Genomic DNA, 16,581 nt, shown 5'->3' with positions numbered 1-16,581 from the left:
AAACGCATTGGTAAAGGTGGGGGAGGTGGCAGAAATGCCAATTGTGGTGGTCGTGGTTGCACTTGGAGGCTCAATGGGAACTTCAGGCTCTGAAAACAGAAAATGGAAGGAATAAAAAAAAGGAAACTTACAGAAAATGAAACAAATATATATATATATAAAACTAAATAGTCTTGGAAAGTCAAACAACAAATATTATATATGAGCATACTCAAGGTCAGGCTCTTCTGGGTTGAGTGGAATTGTTTTTCTTAGACTACACTGGTTTAGAGGGGAGTTATTCTTTCGTGGCTATGTTAGCGCTCGGCACTATTAAAGTTAAACTATTACAAGAAGTTTGAAATCTCTTTGTGTACTCTATATATTCAGTGCCTTTACCATTGCATAATTTAACTTTTTGATTTAATACATTTACACCTCTAAAGAGATAACACTACATTGCAGCCTTTTCAACGTTACCCCCGCAACACACACTTTTTCCATCTCTGTCTACAGTTGCACAATAATCAAACATACACATTTTATCATAGTTTAGCCAAATTAGGTTATTTTTGATAAATAGCTTCAGGTGGTTATAAAAGGGCCTAACAGAAGTGTTAATTAAATCAAATTATACCTTCACCAGAATCTTTTTCTGGATCTTGCATTTCTGAAACCTCCTTAGTTTTAGCTTCTTCCTCTTCCTGTTTTCTTTTTTGCTCCTCTTTCTTCTTCTTTCTCTTCTCTTTGCGTTTCTCTCTCTTGGCTGCTAGAGCCTGCTTCTTGCTTTCTTCTCGGGACTATTGTAGAAAAAGAGTGGGATCAAAACAATACCCATATGTTGTAATCATTACACAATTGTAAAGATATACAGCTTTCACTCTATTATTCACCATATAATATGTAGAGTATGACCTTTTCACAGTATATTAAGAGAGCACCTCAATTATTCCTACAGTCAGAGAAGACTGAATGATAGTTTCTTTATACCAATATTGAGAAACACAAAACTAAACTCCAAGTACAAGCACTGACTCCAATGCATGGGATAAACAATCAAACTTCAGGGCACATCAACCTCAATGTGACACATTAGAGATAAGCAGACAGCTTTATCAAGTTTAAACTGAAAGTTCAGCACATTGTGGAGCTGCATACTCAGCGGTATACTCAAATGAATATGTTTAGGTAGCTCTTCCCCACCTTCTCCAAGTCCAGTTCTTTCAGCAGGATGCTTGCATTCTTGTTTGCTTCTGCTGCTTGCTGGTCTTTGGCTTTAACTATGGTTTCCATACACTGGTGGCATTTCTTCAATAACTCCTGAAAAAAGTCATTTAAAATCAAACTTCACTTCAATCACAAACACACAAAAGTAAGACTCCATATGGAAAATGGAATATAGATTAAAGAAAACACTTTGCAATAAACATTTCTTGAAATCCATAAGGATGAAGTATAAACCATATAAAACTTTAATTTAGAACATGAACAATAAAAACAAACACATACCTTATCAGCAATGGTAGCGATGTATCTCATGCATTCAATGTCAGATGGGAACTGATTAACCTCTTTCACTAGATACTGTACTACTTTCACATGGCCCTGTAAACACACAGTTGAATTACTAATTTTCACACAAACTCTGTACAATAGTTGCATAGCATTGGGATAATTCATAGAATCTTATTTTCTACAGGACCTTTTCATAAACTACCAGATAATACTTGGATTTCAACTTTAAAATTGGAGGCTGTATATAAGAACACACTATTTCAGTATTACAACTTGGTTTCTCTGGACATTTAGCAGTGTGGCGGGTCTATTTAACAGTGGTTTGTTTGTGGCTCCTGTGCACACCTTTCGGAAAGCTGCCATGAGCGGGGTGATCTTCCTGTTGTCTGCAGCATCCACATCAGCACCAGCCTGCACCAGGAGCTGCACCACATCGAAGTGGCCACCATTCGCTGCCAGCCAGAGGGGGGTGTTGCCCTTTTTGTTACGGACATCAATGTGAGCTCCTCTGTAAAATAGAAATTTTAACTGTTTAGTCAGTTCTTGGTTTAGGTAAATGGTATTTGCAGACAACCTTTTAGTGACACAGACCAACATCCATCCCCCCCTCCCCTCCACACCCTATACAGGGTACACAATGCAGAGAAGCTGGGTCTGGCTTCCTGAAGGCTTCATTTAGTGCATTGATACAGGCGCCTCAAATTAGCACTCCTGTCCAATGAAGCTATCTGACCCAACAAACGGTGCCGGTCTCGGAGGTGATCCTCAAGCGTGCCTTTTCAGCCAATACGTTCGCTGCACTGCTGGGCAAATTTAATAGTATTCTGGTAGCCTACTAGTCCTACTTGCTGAGGTCCCTCTATGACAGCCACAGGCCCTCAACACAACAACTGAACGAGCTGCGCCTGGCTAATAAGAACCTGCTCCGTCTTTAAAAACAGAACGGTCAGGCTGTAGGTAGAAACCTGGCTGTGCTAGTATCCGCACGCTGACAGCCGCACACTGGCAGCTTTGGCTTTCCCAGGTACACGTGCGTGCCTGACGGGGACAAAGCTCATTTTGTTGGATACCCCTATTACACCAGGGCATACCTTTGGTCCCATGGTGATCACCGCGCGTGGGGTTCCATAAAGCAGGTGGTTCACTTGCTTCCCAGAACCAGCCCGTGGCTGTTCACCACGGAACCTTTAATAAGTTCTGCCGCAGAGGCAAAAAACTCAAAGTGAGCAGCGGCCCTAGGGGTTTGCTGCCACAGGCCCAGGGTCCCTTTTCAGGGAGCCATCTGGAGTATTGCCGTCAGTGCAAGACAGACATCTAGGTGCTTACTACCATTAAGACCAGCTACTCACTGCAGCTCCAGCATGGTCCCCTTTCCTTTCAGGGCGTGACAAACAGACACAGACCCATGGGACGCCACTATGGTGTTTTCAGGAGGTAGCAGCTCAGACAGCAAAGTGCACAGAATAGCCACCTGTTTAGAACTATTTCAGCTCAAAAGAGCTCTCACAGTAGTGACATTCCAGAAACTTCTGTGATTGAAGGCAGCAGCTTCAGACCTTATCTTTGGGTCTCCTGCACATGTGCCCACTGCAGGCCTGGTTCAACTGCATGGTTTTTCAAATTTTTGCAAGAGGTTTGAGAGAGACGTGCACTTATCTGTACAGTGGTGGCGTAGATCAATCACTTTTCTTCCTGGCACACGAGGACCGCCTCTCGCTGCATGCAGTACACCTGCCAGGGGTGACAAACTGGATGGCAGACCTCCTCTCAAAAGAGAGTTCCCAGTGCCTCAGATTGTGAGCCTCATTTGGGAGAGCAAAGATAGATCTCTTTGCCTCCCAGGGAATCAAACCACTGTCCCCATTAGGTTCTCCACAAAAGGAGTGTAGGACATATTCCCTGAATATGATAATACTTTAACATGTATTAGAAATGTAACTTAATTCTTTAATGAAACTGTGTTTTGAGAAACAGGCTAGACTGCTGTGTCTTGAAAGGGGCCTCGGGTTGCAGACATACTGAAACTATATGACCTACTGATTAGAGGACTGGTATCTGAATTGGATTAGGCTGAGCGGACAGTTGAATTATGTATAGATAATTCACACGTGCAACATAGTTTTGACGCAAGGAAGACAAACTAGCGATGTCCCGGTGGAAAAGGACATTAAAACATCAAAAGGACTTGGAGTTAGAGGCAAGATACACAAATTACCTCATGAAAGTAGCTTATCAGCAGAGTGAAAAAGACTACAAAAATCAAAGCGAAATTGAACAATTTGCGCTCCACATCAAATGCTAAACAAGGTGCTATCACTCTGCTAAGCAAAGCTGCAACTCCGGGACTCTGCCTAAAGCAATGAGACTGAAGCCCGGCAAGAAGACTGCTGCAAAACTTACAGCAACTGTTATCAGACAAACCAGTCCGGGGCTGCTGTACACCTAAAACACCACAGTATCCAAAAGAAACTGTGCCCTGCTACCTGCTAGCTAAAGATTCAATGATGAGGGCAAAGCGGACCAGCGCTTGTGGATCCTATACCGAGAACCGGAGACTTTGTTGCAGCTGTTTGTTGATTCTAATCGAGAACTGAAAGCTTTGTTGCCGAGTTTAATCCAAAAGTGGGATTGAAGACTTTGTTGCTGAGAGGAGAGTTTGTACTGGACACTTCAACAGATTGAGTTTCCAAACCAGCGTACCAAAAGTCTAAGCTTCAAGTATAGTTGAGTATAATTCCAGTTGTATTTTCCTTTCATGGAACTAAATTAATTCATTTTAAGACATTCACACAGAATTGAACTGTTATTTAGTTTGCACACTGTGTGTGAAATAACTTTTAGTGAAACTTGATGAAGTAACTAAGTAATCTACCTCGTTGTATGAAGAACTTCTTTAAAAAGTGAACTTGCCATACACTTAATCTGTATACCATTAATAAGCTTAATGTGATATATTCTTAAGATTGTCTGCATTATCTCAGATGTACTCTAAGCATTGGATGTGGGAGTGTGTGTGTGTGTGAGCGAGGGACTAGCTACTTTACAGCCTGCTTGCCTGAGTGATTGCTGCTGATGTTAGGAGATAGGCGGTGTCATATTTCAGCTGCCTTTTGTGCAGTGAGAGGATTTTTGAATTGTGTTTTGTGCTTAGAGACTAAGAGATTTACTTTCTATCTTTTGTGATTTCTGTTTATTTGTGTACTTAATAAAATGCTACTACTGATTAACCATTCCTTGTGTCTGCGCGTGAATGTGTGCTCATAGTAAATCCTCGATCTTTAGAACACGTCAATTTAAATATTGTTAGTAAGAGAGCTAATCAACCCAGATATTAAATGATCAATAATTGAATCGTTTCTACAGGATGCAGGGCAATAATTGCCTTGGCAAACAAGTGGTCAAGGCAACTGTTATATACATTCCGACCGCTCACCATGATCCCACTGTGGAAAAAAAATAAAAAATCAGACAGGACCGGGTAAGGTGCTCTTAGTATCTCCTTATTGGCCCAGGAGGCTCTGGTTTTCAGCACTGATGCAGCTCCTAAGCGGCCAGCCATGAAGACATGCCCAAGCACCGCGACCTGCTCAGGACAGGCACAGCAGACCTTATGGCACCCCGACCCATCGAGCCTGTAGCTCTGAGTCTGGCCCCTGAACGGCTGCATTTGAGCCGTCTGGGTCTGTCCAATAGAGTTTTTGACACCCTGCAGAATGCCAGAGCAGCATCCACGCATTCTTAGTACAGGTACAAGTGGAGTGTCTTTCAAACATGGTGCCTGAGACATAAAACCGAGGTCTACTGTAAGTGACTCTGCAGCAGCAGTTGCTGATGCATAGTTCACCCTCTAGTCTCTAAGTCGTTTTGGATAAAAGCGTCTGCTAAATGGCCAATTATTATTATATTATTATTATTATTATTATTTCAGCTTGACTGTCTCCCCAGGTATGGGGATTTTTGAAAGGAGCTCAGTGGCTTTTTCGCTATGAAAGAGATTGTTCCTTTTTCTTTGGACCAAAAATCTATAGTCTGGGCACAATTTCTTTAGACTTCAACTTCATTGAAACTGATGAATTTCAAGGAAAAGTTTTCTAATTCAGAAGCACTATAATTTAATCCAAATAACTAAAATGAATCCTTTATCTACAGCCAGTCAAAAAAGTGTGAGTAGAACCACTCATCCCTCCTTTCAAAGTTTCACTGTGGACTCCCCTATAAGTCTCCTCTTTATACATATTGTAAACTGCTGCTGAAAGTGGCAGTACTGTATTTAACCGTTTCTTCAGTTGACATTTGTGGTTTCTCAATTCAGAATGAGGGAATCACCTGTTGATAAGCAGCTCACAGAACTTGTAATGGCCCTTGTCCGCTGCGATTGTTAAAGCCGTGTCCCTGGATGAAGGCACTGGGGGTGCGTTGACATCAGCTCCTTTGTCAAGCAGGACCCTCCCAACCTCAGCATACCCTCCAGATGCAGCCTCCATCAGGGGGGTAAGGCCGGTCTGAAGTGGAGGGAAATAACATTTATTTAACATGAACCAGTTTTCATGCATATTTTGTCAAATAAGAACCAATAGATTTAATTCTGTATGCTTACCTCAAAAAGACAAATAAAAAAAATACCTGACAGTCATTTTATTAATTTTTTCCCTATAGCATATCACCCTTTTTTATGTTCTATCATTTCAATATGCAGGAAGGACCATATATTGCCAATTGTAAAGTGAGGGGTATTTTCAGTAAGAGATTAGAACCTGCAAGTACATTAAAAATAATCCCCTTGGGTCACAGTTAAGTTCAGAAGGAGTTAGGGACATAATTCTATTTTTTTATTATTATTTTTTAAGCTTTATAAAATCACATGACTTGAGCTCAGCATGCTATTATCCCAAGGAACAATACTACTCAAATAAACAAACCTATCTGCTCACTATTTAAAAACTAAACATTATGTATGTGCCCAATGGGATACTGATGTAAAACGTAGACTTCTGTGTTTTCATTGTGTGTGTGTGTGTGTGTGTGTATGCATAGATACACACACACACACAGCTACCGCAGATTGTGTATGGACACCAGCACCTCCTGACACTGTCAGCTGCTAGATGTCTCTTGACTCCACCTACCTCAATGATTGGATACTTGTCCACGGCGATCGCGTCCGATTGCAAAAAAATAGAGCCCCACTTGACAGCTTGCGAATGAATGCAATCCTAATGATGCGATAATTATGTGATCCATGGGTTGCAATCAATCGCATGCGTTTGCATCGCACGGAAATCACATAGTGTATCGTGGCCTTTAGACTTACACATGGCATTAACATTGAGCCCTCAGGTGTCTAGACTACTTGATGTAGGAAGTTGTTTGGAGTGCTGCACTGAAGAGAATTCTTGTAATATTTGTACAGAGCTGCTGCTCACCTTTGCTCTGTGTTCCACATTGGCCTTCCTATCCAGCAGCAAGCTGACTACCTCGGCTCTGCCTTGGAAACATGCAAGAGTGAGGGCAGTGTTTCGATTTGTCTCAATCTGGGCGTTGATATCAGAGCCCATATCCAGCAGGAGCTTTACTGCTGGCACATGGCCATTCATAGCAGCCAGCATCAGCGGAGAGATCCCTAGCTTGCTCCCAGTTCTAAAAAAAATAAATAAATAAATATAAAACACTGTGTTAAACATAGTTCGCTAATATTCAATAAACACAGCAATGCAAAGCACATCTCCTTGTACAGCTGGCTGTTGGGGTGCGTATAATTTGTACGTTAAACTAACAAGTTACCTTGAATTAATCTCAGCCCCAGCATTGAGAAGGATCTTGATGATGTTAACATAACCCCCTGATGCAGCCAGACTCAATGGCGTGTAATCAGAAACATTGCGATGCTCTTTGTTTGCACCACGCAACAGCAGCAACTCAACCACCTAAAGAATAATGAAAATAGGGCTAAACAGTTGAATCACTCTGATTTAAAAAAAACAAGATTACAGAGACTTACATTTATATTTTTATTCTACAAAATGTAGACTTGAACTTGACAGAGGTAAGCCGGTATGTCAAAGTGTGTGGTCTCCACAATCTAAAAAACATAACTATATTGCAGACCCTTTAATACAATTATACTTTAAAATAGTATTGTGCTTTCTGTGAATTATCTTTTTTTATTTTTTTATTATTAGAAACAACTTGCATTTAGACAACATTTATCAATAATAAATAAAACTAAAGCGGTAAGAATCAGCACTTGTTACTACGAGTTGGCAAAGTTATTCAAGAAAATTATTTGTTCCCAGGCTGTGATAAGCAGTTGTGCTTTGCACTGTACCTCTTGCCTCCCCCCTGAGCATGCCAGCGATAGCGGAGTGTCTTTGGTTCGCTCTGACTGCGCTTCGATATCGCCCCCTTTGTCCAACAGGATTTCTACCACCCCCACGTGCCCGGCAGTGGCTGCCAGAATGAGGGGCGTAAAACCTGTGAAGAGAGAAGAGGCCTGTTTACACACACACACACACACACACACGTTACTGCAACCCTGGACAGCGTATACAAAAATCTGCTATTTAGCAATGAAATAAAGCTATAATGCATCCTAGGTAGAAAAGCAAACAAATCTTTTTCAACATCTCCATGGATGGATTTGAATGCAAAGCATACACTCCAGGTGCAGCAGCTATTCCCTTTTTGAGTAACATGCATGTGAAATCTCAACACATCTAATGCAAAAGATACATACTTTATTTATGTCTGCCACAATGCATAAAATGTCTAATAGGATAGTTTCAATAAGTCTTCAACATACCCTTTTTGTCCCGGTGTTCAATGTTGGCACCGCGGGCTATTAACACGGATACCAGCTCCTCATGTCCTCCTGCACATGCCAGTGTTAGTGCCGTGTCATGGTTGCTTTCCGTCTGAAACGAGCCAAAGTATTAAAAACTACCAATATTGTCTCATTCTAAGAGAGATGATAGCATTTGTAAGTTGCTTCTCCCCAATAATACATGGACGTTTACATGTAATGTTTAACAAAAATATATATATATTTTTAAAAGGATAATAAAATATATATATATTTTTTAAAAGGATTTATATCTGGCTCGAGGCCCCCCCCCCCCCCCCCCCCCCCCCCCCCCCCCCCCCCCCGATAAAACGATGGTCATCAATATGTCATAAAAAACCGGGTGTTTGCCTGTTAAGAGATCTTGTTTTTCTAGAGGTCTCTTGATATATCACTGCCCTCAATACACAGCAGATTTATATTGACACCCGCGACATATCGAGTGGGTGCTGTATATATTCAGAAGAATAAACCATGAAAAATAACGTATATAACAGCCAGCATAAACAAAGTTATTTTTATATATTTTATTACAAGTAACCCAAAATAATGTACAAGTTCAGAAAAATAAACCAACTTGAAATACATTATGCACTCAACAACACTATTCTCTCTACATATTAATATTACAGGGTGATTACAAAGTAAGTTTATCACATCTAAAATCACACGGTGTGTGTGTGTTGTGTAATATACAGGTAGTGGACAAAAAAATTGAAACACCAATGTAAAGTCACTTAACACGGCGTTGGGCCACCACGTGCGACCAGTATGCACCATGGCATAGAGTCTACCAGCCTCTGGAATTCTGCAGGAGGAATGCGGCACCATTCTTCCATAAGAAAGTCAATCCACTCGCGCCTGGTTGATGGAGGTGGAAAACGCTGTCTCATGCGTCGTTCCAGAATATCCCATAAATGCTCGATTAGGTTCAGATCTGGTGACTGAGAAGGCCGTGACATATGGATGACATCAGTGTCATGCTCATCAAACCACTGGGCGACCACACGTACTCTGTGGATGGGGGCATTGTCACCATGGAAGACACCCCCCCCCCCCCCCCGGCAGGAAAGAAATACTGCAACATGGGGTGAAGATGATCACTCAGTACCATTAAGTAATGATTAGTATTGACCTTGCCTTTTAAGGGAATGAGTGCACCCAAACCATGCCAGGAAAATGCACCCTACAACATTACATAAACCACCAGAACTCTTCATTGTTGGAACCAAGCACTCGGGGCTGTAGAGTTCTTTAGGATGGCGCCACTTGTGCACTCATTATTTGTCGAGAACATGGTGAAGGATGACTCATCTGACCATATCACATTTCTCCACTGCTCAGTAGTCCATTGCCTGTGCTCTTCGCACCACTGGACTAGCAAACGTGCATTGCCAGGTGTGATGAGCGGTTTGTGCACTGCAACCCAACTAAGGCATCCCACTCTGTGGAGTTCTCGGCAGACCATTTTTGATGAAACTGACTGCTCGTATCCCAGGTTGAAATTTGCAGTCAATTGATCTGCTGTTGCTCGACTGTTCTTCCTTGCACTTCGAATTAATGCACGGATATCACGATCCTGGCTTCCGCCCACTGTTGCCCTTTGCTGATGATGTATTTCTCTCAGAGTTCCATGCCGACATCACCTTAGGCAACGTTGCTCATGAAACATCAGCAAGTTGAGCTGTCTTGGTCACTGAAGCTCCTGCCAAACGTACCCCAACAATCACCCCTCTTTCAAAGTCACAGAGGTCTCCTCTTGCATCCATGCTAGCCATAATTATAGGCAACCAGCCTGTCCAGCATTTTTATACATGACCCTAAGCATGCTGGGATATTATTTGCTTGATCAACAAGCCACACCTGCGTGGAAGCATTTGCTTTTAATATACTTGGTGTCCCTCATTTACCCAGGTGTTTCCATTTTTTGTCCACTACCTGTATGTATGTATGTATGTATGTATATATATATATATATATATATATCGATATATATATATATATAATATATAATATATATATATATATATATATATATATATATATTAGACACACACACACACCACATCTCTGGAAAAAATTGAGACCACTGCAAAATTATCAGTTTCTCTGGTTTTACTATTTATAGGTATGTGTTTGGGTAAAATGAACATTTTTGTTTTATTCTATAAAACTACTGACAACATTTCTCCCAAATTCCAAATAAAAATATTGTCATTTAGAGCATTTATTTGCAGAAAATGACAACTGGTCAAAATAACAAAAAAGATGCAGTGTTGTCAGACCTCGAATAATGCAAAGAAAATAAGTTCATATTCATTTTTAAACAACACAATACTAATGTTTTAACTTCGGAAGAGTTCAGAAATCAGAGTTGGGGAACATTGTCAAAGCAGAAGGAAGCAAGTTTTCTTCCCGGACAACCTTGTACTTGGCTTGATTCACGCGTCCTTCACAAAGACAAATCTGCCCGATTCCAGCCTTGCTGAAGCACCCCCAGATGAGTCCAATTTTCAGCTTTGCCCAACACCTGGTCGTTAACGGTTAGACGGAGACCTGGAGAGGCCTACAAGCCAGTGTCCGGGAAGAAAACTTGCTTCCTTCTGCTCTGACAATGTTCCCCAACTCTGAGAAATGGTTTTTCCAGCAGGACAATGCTCCATGCCACACAGCCAGGTCAATCAAGGTGTGGATGGAGGACCATCAGATCAAGACCCTGTCATGACCAGCCCAATCTCCAGACCTGAACCCCATTGAAAACCTCTGGAATGTGATCAAGAGGAAGATGGATGGTCACAAGCCATCAAACAAAGCCAAGCTGCTTGAATTTTTGCGCCAGGGGTGGCATAAAGTCACCCAACATCAATGTGAAAGACTGGTGGAGAGCATGCCAAGACGCATGGAAGCTGTGCTTGAAAATCAGGGTTATTCCACCAAATATTGATTTCTGAACTCTTCCGAAGTTAAAACATTAGTATTGTGTTGTTTAAAAATGAATATGGACTTATTTTCTTTGCATTATTCGAGGTCTGACAACACTGCATCTTTTTTGTTATTTTGACCAGTTGTCATTTTCTCCAAATAAATGCTCTAAATGACAATATTTTTATTTGGAATTTGGGAGAAATGTTGTCAGTAGTTTTATAGAATAAAACAAAAATGTTCATTTTACCCAAACACATACCTATAAATAGTAAAACCAGAGAAACTGATAATTTTGCAGTGGTCTCTTAATTTTTTCCAGAGGTGTGTGTGTGTGTGTGTGTGTATATATATACACACACACACACACACACACACACACACACACATTTATAAAAGATCTGGTTGAAATGCAGTTTGTTCCCATAAGGTGCAGAACAGGAATACAAATGGGGTAGCCAAGGGGAAAAAAACTTTAGGAAATTAAAATACATTTGGTGCTGTCAAAGGGTACGGTAACGTTTAGCTAAAGAGCAGCAATGAAAATATTACATTGTTAAATCTAAAAAAATGTATCAATTCTGAAAATGTTGAGTTTATACATGATCACACTAATCAATTTGAAAGATTATAGAAAGAAAAAACATTAGGCTATTATCTTAACCCTGGTTCCCTGAAATACAAATGTAACCATTACCGTATGGGTGTTTACCACCTCAAGACCCCGAAAACTATATCAAAGCTGCTCGTCAGAGCCTGTGACTCAGTCATGCCTGTCCCTGAGGGCACATAAGGACTGCACGCACACATCTCAGCATCATTTTTCCCTCAAGCTTGCTGCAATAATGGACACAGCGACCTTGTGACTATCGTGAGCACTCAGTTCAGCTGAAAAAGTGTCAAAACAGGCAGCTATTCTCTGCATTGTCGTCCGACAGTGGACAGCATGGACCTGGAGTCCAAGCATACTTCTAGATAGGAGGCTGTCTGCGAAGGTGTGAGTTGGCTCTTTGCATTATTCAAAGACAGGCCCAGTCGATGAAGGTGGATGGTGATGAGCTCTCTGTGAGCCTCTGTCTGTGCTGGAGACTGGGCACAAATGAGCCAGTCCTCCAGGTAATTGAGAACACCAATGCCTTTGAGTCTCAATGGGGCTAGGATAGCATTCATGTACTTTGAAGCAAAATGGCAGGACACGGAACTTAAATGCTGTTCCTTGATAAGCGAACCACAGGGACCTCCTGTGCCCTGGTTTTATGGGGATGTGGAAATATACATCTAAGGTCCACCGTGGCCAACCAGGTCGCCTGGCCTGATTGACTGCACACAGCTATTGCATCGTCAACATTTATAACCTCATTCGACCAAGATACATGGTGACCTGTCTGAGGTCGAGGATTGGTGTGGGGGCCCATCCTGTTTGGGCACTAGGAAGTACCTGGAGTAGAACCCTTCCTTCAAATGGAAAGGGTGTACCATGCAATTTCTGTAGCCACTTTCCGTAGCAGAGCTGTCACCTCCTGAGACAATACTGCAGCATCTCAAGGGCCCGTGACTAATGTTGTAGTCACCCCCTGAAAGAGAGGAGGACCATGTCTGAATTGCAGAGAATAGCCAGTCTGAACAGTAGTAAGCACCCACATGTCCATGGTGCACTAATCCAATACTCCAGATGTCTCCCTGAAAAGCTCCTAGGGCTGGTGGCTTAGCCTGAGGTTTTTGCTACTGCGCCTGGTGGCAAAATTTGTCAAAGCTCCCACAGGCTGTTTACGAAAACCATAGCTGCAGCCAGATGTGCCAGTCTATGAGGTTTGCCGTTGGTTTGAGCACTGGGGGTGGCTGCTTGTTTAGAAGCAGATGCACCAGCTCTTTGGTGGACTACCGTGCCCGGTGACAGTGCTGCAGCATCTCAACCACCGCAGGACCAAAAGGTATGCACCAATGTAATGGGGGCATCCAACAGTGGTGCTTTATCCATATCAGGCACGCGTACCTGAGAAAGCCAAAGCTGCCTTCTTGCGGCTATCAAAGCAGATAGTTTCCTGCCCACAGCCTGCCCGTTCAATTTGGGGAGACACGGAGCAGGTTTTTGTTCACCAAATGCAGCTCATCTAGCAGCTGTGGTGAGGGTCTGTGATACTCCAAAAGCAATTTCAACAAACAGGCCTGGTAGGCTACCAGTATGCTGTTGTAATTACTCTGCCTTGTCGCAAACTGATTAAGTTTCCTATTGAATCACTTCCAAAACACGACACCGTTTGTTTGGGCAGCTAGCGTCCTTGGTCAGAAGCTCTAGTGTAGGCGCCTGTACCAGAGCAGCAATTGAACCCTCTACCTATGGAAATTGGGCCAAACCCAGCTTCTCTGCATCATGCAGGCTGTACAATGCGTCCATCGATCAGGAAACTGCTGGAGCTGGAGCCAGGTGACCCCAGGAGGATTGTATTTCAAAAAGAAAATCTAGGTGCACAGGGGAGGGGAAGTGACATGAGGGAGGCAATAGGTTCATCAAAGATGGATTGGCATGTCTCATTTATAGGCGTGGAGCCACATGTTCACATAGCAGATTCCCCGATAGACACAGCTGCCTAGCTTCTCCAGCTGTTCGGAGTCCGCCAATCTCTTGGATCGGTGACTCTCTTCCTTGAAGGACAGGCAGAGGAAGACCGTGAAGACGGCATCCTACATTGGGTTTTTCCCTGGGCACATCGCCTGTTCTCCCTTGACACAGAGCTAAGTGGAGAGGATGCAGCCACCTCTCTGACAGAGGGTGATGGGAGAAGCAAGCTGTCCTGGTGTAATGGACACCGAGTGCTCTGTAGAGATGTATGTTTCTCCAGCGCGTGCATAGAGAAACTCGCACAAAACTCCGGTTAGCGAGTGCCTCTTTGGCGTGCTCTGGCCCAGGCAGGAAGAGCACCTGCCGTGCTTATTCTCAACTGGCAGACTGGCTTTGTATAAATCACAGGGATAAAACCTACACATGATGCAAGCAGCAACAGTGTACAGTACGGCATAACTGCTGCCTCAGTCTGCACAAGCAGCAACACCGCTGTACAGTAATGCAACAGGTGGTCATGACCCAAACAGAGTCCTTTCGTAGTGGGTCAGGGATGGTACTGCAGATGGGAACTGTTACAGTGCCTTACCACCGGGTAGGTACCCTCAGTACGGTACTTGAACCGAAACGGTACCGGGATGGTAACCGGTCAGTTCAGTACCGGTTTGGTACAGCACCGTTGTGGTAACCTCATTCACTGTTCGGTACAGTACCAGAACGGACTAGTGACCTTGGTACCGGTACAGTACTGGGTCTACTTGGTTTGCGTTACCGCAGGAGTATACAGGGATGCCCACCTGTATAAACTTCTGGCAAAACCACAGTCAGTAGGAATACAAGACTGAGGGAAGCCTGCTTGTTAACAGCCCTAACAGGCTTCATAATGGTGTGGCAAGCAGTCAACAAGACACCGTGGGAGATACTGCAAGCAATCTCAGTCGGAGTGCGTATCTCGATTAAAGCAGAGCTGCTGAGCCAAGCAGCTGAGCTCGAGTTTCTGTCAAAAAATTTTAAAAAGGAAACAAAAACACAATTATCACATAAAAAAACAGTAATAAAACTTTACAGTTCAAAAAAGAATATTATTTACAAAAACGAAACTTTAATTTTAACTCCAGGCGGTGCCAGCCGACTCAAGCTGCTTGGTCCCTGGGAAGGGCCAACAGGTGCCGCCGATTTCATGCGGAGGCCTCTGTGGGATGTAACAAACAACAAGCTGTGTGCAAAATTGTGTAATTAGAAAACAAACGCAACGTTAATATTATCGCATTAATTAGTGCAATACACAAATAGCGAGTAAAATACGCAGATAAAAAGCAACGAGTACTCATCTGTCTATGGCTCTCCTGTCAGATTCAGTCCTCTGAAAGGAAAAATGATGCAGAAATCTTGGCGTGCAGTCCTTATATGCCCTTGGGGGCAGGCATGACTGCATCACAGGCTCTGACAAGCAGCTCTGACATATCTATTCAGGTTTTGGGGTCTTTAGGAGGTAAACACCCATTAGTTAAATGTTATATTTCATACTTGATAGGGAACTACAATTCATTTACCCATCAGTGCTACTGGCTAAATGAGCTTAAATCCGCAAACAATTCAAGTACACTTACATGTGCGTCAATATCCACTGAAGGATAAAGCGGCAGCATCGAAGGAGGGGAGATGCCGTTACTTGGGGTCTGTGCCTGGGGCTGGGGTGAGGGCGATGGAGTAGTGTTTAGCATGGCAGGCACTCTGCTACTCACAGCTGGAAAGAGAGATAACACTATCAGTAACATTATAGATCGAGAACACCTGAAACATACAATGCAAATACACGTGATGCAACAGAGCATGTAAACGTAAAATAAATTGCTAACCTACATTACATCAATCTCACATAGCAATAATTTGAAATTATTGAGATTGTTGTCTCCCCTCTCCCCTTGCTATAGAATAGCTTTGTTGATGCTACCTTACTATGCACCTTTGCATTTGTAAAAGTAGTAACTGGTCAAATCCGTTATTAAATTGGGGCTTAAAATGACAATCACATTATGCCTTCAGTGTAAAAAATATGAGCCTCATGTGCCACAGTCTAAATCAACACCTTGTAGATGCATGTAAGGGATGCAATTCTTAAGAGCAAAACATTGTGGTCAGCAATGCCACAAAAACGACCAGTCCAATTCAGTTTAATTGTTTTAGTTTTTTTTTTTAAGCTTTTTTCCAATCATTTAACCATTTCAAACTCTCAGAAAACCAGAGATAACCAAGCTGCATATCTTCTATAAGATACTTTTTTTGTTGTTTAGATCAAGAGGATTTAATTTAGTTAAAATCTACTTTTAGGGTGCCCATCCTGCAATGTGACAATGGACAGCCTTTCAGCAGCAGACCCATAGTTTATTTCACATTGTTGCAGGGTTTAGCTGCATCTTTCTACAATAAAAAACATTCCCTTTAGAAAATGGCCTTTGGGAGCACCCAGACCTACCCTCACTGAGTGTGATGCAATACACTATTGCAGGAACTGATTAACTAACAACTAGTTACTTGAACAACCAACAAGATTTCACAGAAAAGTGAGTAAACTTAAAATATGTATTCAAACAACAAAAAAGTTGCAGCCTAGGCCATACCTTACGTGTCACAGGTCTCAAAGCTAAATGCAATTCCCAGTAAATTATAAAGTTAGGTATATATCTATATAGATAGATATAGATTGCTATAGATACACATACCTAACTCAATAATTTACTTGGAATTGTATTTAGCTTTGTCACCT

The 16,581-nt window shown here is 42.3% G+C and overlaps 1 protein-coding gene across 7 annotated transcripts in view; it reads right to left on the bottom strand.

Moving 5' to 3' along the window:
- Positions 1-16,581, bottom strand: part of LOC121324180 (ankyrin repeat and KH domain-containing protein 1-like) — an 81,856-nt gene that overhangs the window by 18,240 nt on the left and 47,035 nt on the right. For all 7 annotated transcript variants that reach the window (XM_041265743.1, XM_041265739.1, XM_041265740.1 and 4 more), the window contains 11 exons: positions 15,425-15,561; positions 8,294-8,405; positions 7,820-7,965; positions 7,276-7,418; positions 6,918-7,131; positions 5,821-5,996; positions 1,840-2,002; positions 1,489-1,584; positions 1,183-1,299; positions 617-779; positions 1-89 (listed from right to left, as the gene is read on the bottom strand). The exon at positions 1-89 is cut by the window's left edge and continues 368 nt beyond it. In XM_041265743.1, coding sequence (XP_041121677.1) covers positions 1-89; positions 617-779; positions 1,183-1,299; positions 1,489-1,584; positions 1,840-2,002; positions 5,821-5,996; positions 6,918-7,131; positions 7,276-7,418; positions 7,820-7,965; positions 8,294-8,405; positions 15,425-15,561 — 1,556 coding nt within the window. The remainder of the gene's footprint in view (positions 90-616; positions 780-1,182; positions 1,300-1,488; positions 1,585-1,839; positions 2,003-5,820; positions 5,997-6,917; positions 7,132-7,275; positions 7,419-7,819; positions 7,966-8,293; positions 8,406-15,424; positions 15,562-16,581) is intronic.

The sequence above is a fragment of the Polyodon spathula genome, chromosome 12 (genome assembly GCF_017654505.1).
Source record: "Polyodon spathula isolate WHYD16114869_AA chromosome 12, ASM1765450v1, whole genome shotgun sequence".
NCBI lineage: Eukaryota > Metazoa > Chordata > Actinopteri > Acipenseriformes > Polyodontidae > Polyodon > Polyodon spathula.
The sequence above is the reverse complement of the archived record's forward strand: the minus strand, read 5'-3'. Positions and strand labels throughout refer to the sequence as shown.